Source organism: Manihot esculenta, chromosome 9, assembly GCF_001659605.2.
Source record: "Manihot esculenta cultivar AM560-2 chromosome 9, M.esculenta_v8, whole genome shotgun sequence".
NCBI classification, from domain to species: Eukaryota; Viridiplantae; Streptophyta; class Magnoliopsida; order Malpighiales; family Euphorbiaceae; genus Manihot; species Manihot esculenta.
Window position 1 is genome coordinate 5,463,696 of NC_035169.2, and position 11,324 is coordinate 5,475,019.

At 35.3% G+C, this 11,324-nt stretch overlaps 1 protein-coding gene across 1 annotated transcript; it reads left to right on the forward strand.

The window, feature by feature from the left end:
- Positions 1 to 6,302: 6,302 nt before the first annotated feature.
- LOC122724511 (protein DETOXIFICATION 42-like) lies at positions 6,303 to 10,668 on the forward strand. The gene is made up of 13 exons (XM_043959670.1): positions 6,303 to 6,491; positions 6,696 to 6,817; positions 7,258 to 7,461; positions 7,655 to 7,788; positions 8,052 to 8,187; positions 8,426 to 8,522; positions 8,656 to 8,756; positions 8,891 to 9,054; positions 9,193 to 9,264; positions 9,336 to 9,452; positions 9,555 to 9,650; positions 9,875 to 9,996; positions 10,611 to 10,668. Exons 1-13 carry the CDS (start codon positions 6,415 to 6,417, stop codon positions 10,651 to 10,653), a joined length of 1,485 nt encoding a protein of 494 aa, XP_043815605.1. The 5' UTR covers positions 6,303 to 6,414; the 3' UTR covers positions 10,654 to 10,668.
- The last annotated feature ends 656 nt before the right edge of the window (positions 10,669 to 11,324 follow it).

Sequence of the window (11,324 nt, forward strand, 5' to 3'; positions counted from 1 at the left end):
AGGCAGAAAATGTTGAACCAGCAGCTGCAACATGCTTTCCATGTGTTGCATCCTGTCTTGAGCCTCCACCGAATGGTCTTGAGGTGCCTTTTATGTCCTCCAAGGTCCACCCAATTACTTTTTTGTGCTTCCTTAACACATCAAGGAGCTTTTCTTCTTCTTCTTGGTTGAGCTGGTTGGAAATAATTACTGGAAGTGTATTTCCAGCTCCCAAGTAGTCATATTTGAGGTGGCTAGGCAATGGTTTCAGTTCTGGTGCAGTTGATGTCTGTGCTGATTTCTGCTGTTTGCTGTCTGATTTGGGCTGTGATTTGAGCAGATTTTCTGGTGTTCTGGGCAAATCACTGGGCAAATCGCCCACATCCAGCAAGTTACAGCAGTCTGCTGTTTTTTCTGTTTCAATGATGTTGCTGTCCACTTCTCCTCTCCTGCAAAGACCATCATAAAGTAAATTTTCTTGATCAAAATCAAAAATTTCTTGACTTAAATCATCAATAACATCAAGGCCATAAACAGGAGAAACATCATTGGGGAATTTCATGGCATCATAAACATTAAATTTTATAATTTCCCCTTCAAACTCCATGGTCAATGTGCCATCATGCACATCAATTTTTGTTCTTGCTGTGCTCAAGAATGGTCTCCCAAGTAAGATATCAGAGGTGATGTTGCCCTTATCCTCCTCCATGTCAATCACATAAAAATCAGCTGGGAAGACTAGTTGGTCCACTTGCACCAACACATCTTCAAGCACTCCCTTGGGGTGGACAATGGATCGGTCAGCCAATTGGATCACAATGCTGGTGCCCTTGAGTGTACCTGCATTTAACAAGTTAAAAATAGAAAGGGGCATAACATTAATTGAAGCTCCAAGGTCACACATGGCTTTCTTTATCCCCACATTGCCTATCTTGCATGAAATGGCAAACATTCCTCTATCCTTGCATTTGGTGGGAAGTTTCCTTTGAATGACAGCTGAGACACACTCCCCCACACTTACCTTTTTATGTTCAGCAAGTTTTCTCCTATTGGTGCATAGCTCTTTGAGAAATTTAGCATACCTTGGTATTTGTTTGATAGCATCAAGTAGAGGTATGTTGATTTCTACCTTGCGAAGTGTCTCCAATATCTCTTTTTCCTCTTTCTCCTTTTGGGACCTTGCAAATCTCTTTGGGAAGGGAGGAAGTACCTTGAATTTCTCCATAGGTTGCTGTTTCTGCCTTTGGCTGGATTCTGCCTGGTCTGTTGATTTGGGCAGATCACTGCTGGACAGCTTAGTTTGCCCAGCGATCGGGTCAGAATTGGGCAAATCACTGCCCTGATCACTTTCTGGCAGAATTTCTTCCCTGGTCTGTTTTTGCAATTTTTCAACCCTATTGTCTTGCAACTCCTTTCCACTCCTCAATGTGATGGCACTAGCATTTTGCCTTGGATTTATCTCAGTTTGGGAGGGCAAACAACAATTTACCTGTGCTAGCAATCTGGTTGTGCTGGATTGTCCAGGGGGCTGGTTTGTTTCAGAAATTTCAGCAGATTTTGGTTTAGTTGGGGCACTTCCAGCAGTTGCTGGTTTATGGACAGCAGCAGGGGATGTACCAGGAACTTCGGCTGGTGCTGATTTGCGGGCAGCAGTGGTTGTGGCAGTTTGACAGCAGTTGCTGTCTCTATTTTCAGCAACTTGGACAGCAGCAAATTCTGTAATTTCTGGTGTAATTTTGGCAGTTTCAGCAAGTGTAGCAACTTCTGGTTCAGTTGGGGCAATTTCTGAGGTTGCTGATTTTTGGACAGCAGGTGCTGTTTTTGCAGCAGGAGCTTCGGTTGGTGCTGATTTTTGGACAGCAGCAGGTTCTGCAGTGGTGATTTGTGCCGCAGATTCAGCAGCTTGGTCTGTTTCTTCGTCATTGTCCCATAGATCTTGAAGCTCTTCCTCTCTTCTTAATATGTGCGCGTTCATTGAGTTGACCGCTTGATCCACTTGCTGTTGGAGAATTTTTCCAGAAATTTCCAATTTTCTCACCATCTCTTCAAGTTCCTTATGGGAGTTTTGAGGTATTGCTTGGGCTTGATAGTTTTGGTAGTAGTCAGCCCTTGCATAGCCATAATTCGGATTGTCCCCCCAACATGGATTGTATTGCAGATCTCTTTGGTAGTCATGGTCTGTCCTTGTATAGCCATAGCTCATATTGTCTCCCCAACCTGAATTATATGTGTCAAGGTAGGGATTATGTCTTGGCTGTCCATAGAATCCTTCAAATGTATGTGCTTGTTGAAGTTGTTGAACTTGTCGAGCTTGACTATAATTTCTCACAATAGAGGTTAGTTCAGAAATTTGAGAAGAGAGAAAAGACATACTTACCGTAGCCATGCTTGTAAGGTCTTGGCAGTGCGTTCAATTTCAGGATCGTAAAGAAGAGCTTCTTTACGATCAGCCCTGATCATAAAAGGAAAATACGTTAGTTTAAATCAATTCCCCGGCAACGGCGCCAATTTTTGATAGGCGGTTGTCGAAGCCGTCAAAAATAAACCTATTAAACGATCAACAAATAAATTTGCAGATAGTGGCAATAGGGTCGAACCACAGGGAATTGACACGAAAGACCTTCCTAATAATGACCAAGGTAAAGTAAATAACAAGTAAATAAAAGAGGGGGGTTTTTGAGTTGATGGATTAACACTAAATAGTAAAAGAAAGCAGTAATTTAAAGATGAATAAATCAATAAGAGAAAGGCTTCTAGTTGAAGTATGAGTCTAATTCAGTTTGTTCAGAATTGATCATTGATTATTTGAAGACTCCTTTTTGATTTCAATAAATTAGTTTTGGTTGTGGAAGACGCTTCTCACAATCCAAATTCCTCCTTAGTTCTAGTTTGATTAGGAAACGTTCGCTAATCAAACACTAATCAACAAGTTGCCAAGGAACGTCCTTGGGGCATTGTAGCATCGAACAACTGTTGATTGCATTAAGACTTAGAGAAACCCAATTCTATCCTTGCCAACCGCGTGGTCAAGTTTAGATTATGCAACCTGATTGAATGTGTATTTGAACAATCCAAGCAATTACGGACCTAAACCATTCAAACAATATTACTCAAGCAATTTAAAAGCAATGGGCCCTTATTGATTCTAAAAGCAAAGTAATACTTGTAGAAAAGATCAGATTGCATAAATATTGAAACAAATAAGAGTTCAACAATGGAGTATTAAACCTCCCAATTCATAACAAATCTGAATATTCTCAACTTCAACTAGAAAATAAGGAGTTTAGCCACTCATAGTGGACTAAATACACAAAAAGATGAAAAGAGAAAGAAAGGAAGAAGATGCTGGAGAGTTTCTGGCGAGTTGAGTTGCTGATCCGAGGATGATTTTCTGGTTTGGAAGTCCTCCTTTTATAGCTGAAGAATTCTCTCATCTAGGGTTTTGAAATCCCTTTTTGATTTGGTGTTGGACTCCTCTTTTGATGTTGAATTTAATTGCAATTGGATTTCCTTGGATGAGAAGCTCTTTCGTGGCTCTTGGATTTGTGTTGGAAGTGATTGGATTGGATTTGGACTTCTGAAAATTTGGATTTCTGTTTGCTGCCAATTTTCCCGCTCTGCTGCAATTTTCTGCTGTCAAAGTGATTTGCCCGGTGCTTTGACCAGTTTCTTCAAGTGATTGGGCAAATCACTGACCAGATCGCTTCTCTGTGAGTCAGTCCTCTGTGTCTCTGCGAGTGATTTGACCAGTGATCTTCGAGTTTCTTGGGCAAATCACTGCCCATATCACTGCTATCTGTTGCCTCCGGGTTTCTGCCTTAGCTTGATCAGAGCAGTGATTGGAGCAGATTTTTGGGCAAATCACTGGGCAGATCACCTTTTTGTAAATTTTCTGCACTTTTTCTCCAATTTTCCAATTTCTTTCTTTTCTGTAAAAACAAGATAAAAACCATAAATTAAACTAAAAAATGTGTAAATAAGCAATAATAATTATGATAAAAATGTGGCTAAATTATGCTTGATCAGTGGCTCTGATACCCAATTGAAACAGCCCGGCCCAAACTGATCCAAATAACTTTTGAACCCACTTTCCACTTGGCCCAAAATGGTTAACCCAAGTTATTTAGTAGTTTCGTGCTAGCTATTATATACAAATCAATTTTTTTCAAATTTACTGATGTGGGACGGATCAGCTGCCACAATTCCGCAAGCAGGCAACTGACCGTTACACCCTCGGTTCTTCTTTCTTTATTCTTCTCTTTATTTTCTTGTTTTGTTTCAGCCATGAGTGGCTGAAACCTTTATTTCTAGTTGAAGATTAGGTGAAACTTTGGTTATTTTATGGATTGGGAGACTTGATCATACATTGTTCATCTTTTGGTTATTCAATATTTATGCAATTTCATGCTTGATTCCATTATTGCTTTGTTGTTTAGATCTACGTTGATTCTTGATTGCAAAGTAATAATTTGTTAGTTTGAATAGTTTAAGTCCGTAATTTCTTGGATTATTCAAACATAAGAACACTTGGTGTAAAAACTAAGGAGATTGCATAATCTAGCAATATCACCATGCGTTTGGGTAGCTAGAATTAGGTCTCTCTATCTCTTAATGCAATTGACAGTTGTTTTGATGCCAAAGACCCAAGTACGTTCCTTGGCAACTTGTTGATTAGTGATTAATTAGAGAACGTTCCCTAATTGATATATGCCTAAGGAGAGATATGGTGGTGAGAAGCGTCTTCCATCTCCATAACTAATTTATTAAGTGTCAATGATCAATCCCAACAACTGAAGTGAATCCAATTCTTCAACTAGAGCTTTCTTATTATTGATTTCTCTCTACTTTTATTATTCGCTTACTTTATTGTTTTCTTTATTAGTTTAACTGAATCAATCTCAAGACCCCCCTTTTACTTTTATTGTCAGTTTATTTCGCTTTCAATTTATTTTCTTGGTCTTGATAAGGAAGATAGGTAAGTTTTCAATTCCTTGTGGATTTGATCCTTTCACCACTATCTACGGTAGTAATATTGTTGATAACTGAAAATGTTATTTTTGACCGGCTTCGACAACCGTGAGTCATGGGGCAGGCCGGGTCCCACATGAGCACGGGTCCAACAGGAGGTAATCCAGTCCGGTGATGTGATGTAACGAAGAATAGCTGGCCTAGTCACTTCGCAGCCCTACCCGTATGCGTGCCAGGGAGAATTAAATGGTCGCCTGACGTGGGGAGGGGTCTGACGCCACCATACGTACAGATCTGAGTGACAGAGACATGTGTCACTGTAGCAGAGAAGCAGTTAGACGTTACTAGTAGACAAAAGGAAAAGGGATAAAAGGAAAGAAACGTCTCATTCCTTAGCTAAGTTTTACACACACACTATAACCCTATTTTCTGGATCTCAGAACATCACTATATTTACATTATTATTTTTTTAATAATTATTATTATTAATTGATAATTATTGTTATAGCTCATCAAAACTTATTTACATAACGTATTTAGTAAAATTTTATATAATTGCAACTATTTAATACATAAATTAACTAATAAGTGTATATTTATATAATTTTTTTATTATTAATTTATCATATTAAATTATTTATTTTTCTGTTAAAGTAAATAAATACAATATATGTAGTGATCTCTTTAATATGAAACGATGATGAGTTTATCAAACAAATATAAATCAATTTTTAGGTATGAAATCTACACAAGTGCTTTTGAGCTCTAGTTCAAACGCCTCCTCAAACTTGGAGGAAAAAAGAAAAAGAAAGGTCGCTAAAACAGCTGATATTGGCAACCACGAACATATATTTTTAGCAATTGGAGAGAAAAAAATAAACTAACTTAAAATAAAAATGGATAATTTTTAGCAGTCAAATTGGAGAATGGCTGAAAAAAGAAATGGAATTTCTGTTTTTGGAAATTGTTGCGTAAGCAGTGGCGGTTATTTTTGAGTTTGCTAATTTTAGCACCGATTTTCTACAAGTTTTGTAATGCATAAAAAGTAGAGACTGGGATTTCCTGATCAACTGAGGAAGCTGCATCTGTTGCAGCGTCCCAGCTTACAGGTTACTTCTATGATCCATGCTTCATTTTTCTAAAAACATTTCTACCTGAAATGAAGCATGATTCTTTAGGATTCTTTGTATTTTTTTTTTTCTGGGATTCTATTGATTTGAATTTCTTATACTGCTTGTAATTTCTGGGAAACAACAGTGAATTTTCTGAGTATTTTCTTTTGTCATTTTCTTTGTTGACCAGTTGTTTGATGCCGAAATTCTTTGATTGTTGAATTCTTTTTCCCATCGGAAGCAGCCTGATTCCTCTGTTGGTTTTGGCTTGGTGATGATCACATTATTTTAATTACTCCACTGAAGCTGCATCATCTTTATTCCATCTGTTGTTTTTGGAAAAACCAATTTAACGATGGCCACAGAAACTCTTCTTAATCTGTGGGAAAACTTGGCTAAATTGCCTCTTGTTATGCTCTTGAAGGATACAAGGTACTCTTTCTTTTAGAAAGTTTTTGATTCTACAACTATTTTTAGGAAGATCTTTATTTTTATGATTATCACAGTATAAATTTTTTAAATAATGCATATCTTGCAGCTTGGATTTTCATCTTCTTCTTCTTTTAATTGTTTGTCAAGAGGTTTTGTGATAATATTATTAAATCTCACATGTAACTCTATGATTTGTTTGTCCAGGAACGTTTTCAATATGGATGAGTTAGCAGTAGAAATAGCACAAATTGCAGTTCCTGCTGCACTTGCTTTAGCAGCAGATCCTGTTGCTTCTCTAATCGATACAGCATTCATTGGCCATTTAGGTTTGTACATGTGATCTCCATCTTTTCTTGAAGATAGCCTGCATATCCACTACTTAATTTCCTTCCTATTCGATTTTTTTAAGCTTTTCTCTGCTGATCCATATTCAATAAGCTTTTATCTCTGAGTATTTAGTATACAGGAACTGATCAATTATATATTTGTAGATGCAGTTTGCATTCATTGTTGCTCATGAGAAATAATTACATTTCTGGATGCAGAAACTTTACTGGAAAAAGTTATTGTTTGATGCATTGTAAATGAATAGATAAGTAGAAAGCATACAATATGGTCGTGAAGTTCTATCCAACATGAAACGGATCCACTTGAACCTAACATGGATAATAAATAATATATCTTTATTTTGAATCTATCATCCATCATAGGAAAAAATAAATATTTTTTGTCAACATCAATGGCTCATTAATATTATTACTTGTAGGACCTGTGGAGCTTGCTGCTGTGGGAGTTTCTATTGCCATTTTTAATCAAGTGTCAAAGATTGCAATTTTCCCACTTGTCAGTGTTACCACGTCTTTTGTTGCCGAGGAAGAAAGTGCTGGAAAATCGAGTAACGACGAAAATGCATCACTTGAAGATGGTTTGCTTGTCAATAAGGAAACGGAAGAGCTATTACCTAAATCTGGTAGGTTTATCCTCTGTTTCCCCTTAGTTTGTTGAAAGAATACACCAATTGAGTTGCAAAGATCTGGATAGAGCTCCAACTTACACGTTGTTCTCGATTGATTTCCTTATAATTCCTGGAATATGCTCCTCACTTTTAAGACATTCTGTGTTTTCCACTTAACAAGAGTCTACATGCAAATCATCCTCTGCAGGCAGCATTTCCACCAAAAGGCACATACCATCTGCTTCTTCAGCATTGGTTATTGCTTGTGTCCTTGGCGTAATCCAGGCTTTATTCCTCATTTTCTCTGCAAAACCGATCCTGAGCTACATGGGTGTACAATCTGTAAGTCTTCTTCAAGTAGCATTCGAGTGCTGAAAAGTTTGTGTATTATTTCTCATTCCTGTTGTGATTTTTTATCTAAAATTATTAGCTCCACCGGGTTATCTCGTCAATAGGTTGTTTGATGTTCATGTTTTTACCTAACAGCACAAGTTTTTCAATATATCAATATGCTCCAGTTTATTTCACGCAAGTTAGTCTAAAACTTTTTATTGTTCAAACTTCAAAAGACAAGTTCTCTGAGGAATGCATTTTCTGTTGTGCAGGATTCCCCAATGCTAATACCAGCACAACAATACTTGACATTGAGGTCACTAGGTGCTCCTGCTGTTCTTCTTTCACTAGCGATGCAAGGGGTTTTCCGAGGAATTAAGGATACGAAAACTCCTCTATTTGCTACTGGTAAGATAGATCTTTCACCTGTAAATATGTATGCCCTTGATATATTAGTGAAATATGTATCTATATTTTTTAATATCTATAACAATAAAAGCAAAGAGAAACATGACATAAAATCAAATAATGTGAAGTGATTTTTGCTGTGTTCTTCCTACCTTTATATTTGATCTATACTTCATTTATATGGATTAGCAGTTCCAAAGCTTATAATTTATTATTATTATCATTTATTTTTTTGTAGTTGTGGGAGATGTAGCAAATATCATCTTGGACCCAATATTTATATTCGTATTCAGATTGAACGTCTGTGGTGCAGCCATTGCTCATGTTATTTCTCAGTAAGTTCCATCTTTCTCCTGAAGATGAGATAGCATTCCAATTTTTCTTTGTGGTTTCTGGCATGCTGTTGATTGATTTTTTGTTGAGGACACTATGGTTCACCTTTTTTTTCCTTTTAATATTATGTTTTAGGTACCTAATCTCCCTGATTCTGTTGTGGAAATTAATTGAACATGTTGATCTATTGCCTCCCAACATTAAAGATCTACAATTTGGTCGATTTCTAAAAAATGGTAAGGTTTTTCCTTTTCCACCCTTCTTAAATGCATTGTCTCCTTGGGAATTATCTCATTCCTTTTCTATTCATTTTTTTGCTGTTCACTTTGTATGCTATTGCAACTGATCTATGAATTGCATTTCCACTAAGGATTTATGCTGTTGATGAGGGTAATAGCTGCGACAATCTGTGTCACCTTGGCTGCATCATTGGCGGCAAGACATGGATCTACTTCAATGGCTGCATTTCAGGTTTGCTTGCAGATTTGGATGGCAACTTCTTTGCTTGCAGATGGGCTGGCTGTGGCTGGACAAGTAAGAACTGTTTCTTTTAATGAACTGAAACCACTTGCATGTGTTTGTAAATATTTGCATAATTCGCTTGCCGGTGGATGTAGATTTTACTTGTAAAACATCTCCAAGAAATGGACTAATGCATTTCAACTTTTCCAGGCAATGCTTGCAAGTGCATTTGCAAATAAGGATCACGACAGGGCCAAGGCCATTGCTTCTCGTGTATTCCAGGTACGGAAATACCTCAGCATTAAGTTACAAATTTCCCTGTAAATATTTTAATTGTGTGCTTTTCTTTGCAGTACGGTTTGCTTTTAGGCCTAGTTCTCTCGATCTTCCTTTTCGGTGGACTACAGTTTGCTTCAAGATTATTTACAGAAGACGTCAATGTTTTGAATCTTATTGCCGTGGGCATCCCGGTAACTATTCACTTTTTCTAATTACAAGAACTTTCTGTGCTTTGGATTATGGAAAACTTTTCGGACTAAGACTTTCCTCTTTTCTCTTTTTATGCTGATTAGTTTGTTGCAGCAACTCAAATCGTAAATGTTTTAGCCTTCGTTTTCGATGGAATCAATTATGGAGCATCTGATTTTGCATACTCTTCATACTCAATGGTATGCCTCGCCTTCTACCCCAGTTAAAAAGTTCTTCAAAACATCAATTCATTTTGCTTTTGTGTTTAGATAAGCTTGTTTGGCTTCCAAGAATACAACAGAAAATCAACACTTTAATTATCTTATATTATTTTTCTTCCCTATTATACCATTAACAAATATCAAATCCTTGTTATACTTCTCTTATTTTTCGCATTCTGCTAATTTCTTCCACCATGGTTCAGGTTTTGGTGTCAATAATAAGCATCCTATGCTTATTTGCTTTATCATCTAGTCATGGCTTCTTTGGCATCTGGGTTGCGTTGACCATTTTTATGACTCTACGCGCATACGTGGGCTTGTTGAGGTAACGGTTTCAATTAGAAATATTGATGCCAAATTTATACCTATACTTTTATATTATTTCATATTGTCTCGTTAAACACCTGAACTAAATTTGCAACTTATTGAATACTTAAACTTACAAGGATTATAACAATCAAGCACAAATTAACGATATTATTGTTGATTTATAAAAGGATGTCAAAAATAGTTTGATTTATTACTTACTACTCTCGAATTTTATTGATTGAACTCTAAATTTTTATAAAATGACAAAATTATACTTCTCGAATTTTGTCAATTTATAAAAATTCAGAGAATCAAAAAAATTTAGAATATAAATAACAATACGTGTGATTAATTTTTATTTTTCTTCTAATAAATTATGGATAGTATGATTAACTTGTAGTTAATTATTATAATTTTTATAAATTCAAATATTGAATAGATTACGGTTTTAATTTAGGCATTCAGTAGTTTAATCCTACTTCCCATTTCAAAAAAAAAAAAAAAAATCCTACTTAGTATAGGGGTGTCATTTAGCTAAAAATTAAGAGTTTGACTATTTATCGGTGATTATATTTGATTAATATTTTTTATATAGAAAATTGTTTTAACAAAGTACATTTGTTTTTGCAGAATAGGCACGGGAACAGGACCTTGGAGCTTTTTAAGAAAATAAGCTTCTTCTTCGTTTGTTTATCATAGTTAGCAAATACCATCCTGGCCTATTTGGAAAATGGGAAAATTTTAGAGATGATTACATTTTTGGCATCTTTATTAGTAGTAGGTTTTTCAATCTGTAATGCTGATGCATATGCAATCTGTTTTAAGAAAAAAAATGAAAAAAAAAAATGTAGATGCAATCTAATGTAAATAATTGCCATCATTAATTCAATTTCTCTTGATAATAAATTTTTTTCAAATCAGAATTCAATTTTTTTTATTTCAAATAATAAAATTAATAAAAAAAGTTCATTAAATTAAAATTCGTAAAAAATATTCAAAATATAATGCAATAATATAATATAAATTTAGCTCCTTAAATAATTCTTTAAACAAATAATGGCCGTATAAAATTAATTTTTTACGTTTTAATCTCTCAAATTTTTATTAATTCTCTCAATATTGGTCTTATAAAAAATACATTACAATGTTTCTAAAATTTTAAAAAAATCTACTAACTAATTCCTCAATCAATTTTAGTTGTTAAATATTACACGAAAGTTTCAAATATTCTCATAACTAATTAGTAGAAATTCGAAGGACCAATAAATAAATGTTCTCTTATTATAAAAACTAAATAATAAAATATTTAACAGTTAAATTAATAAAATAACTAATTAGTAGAAA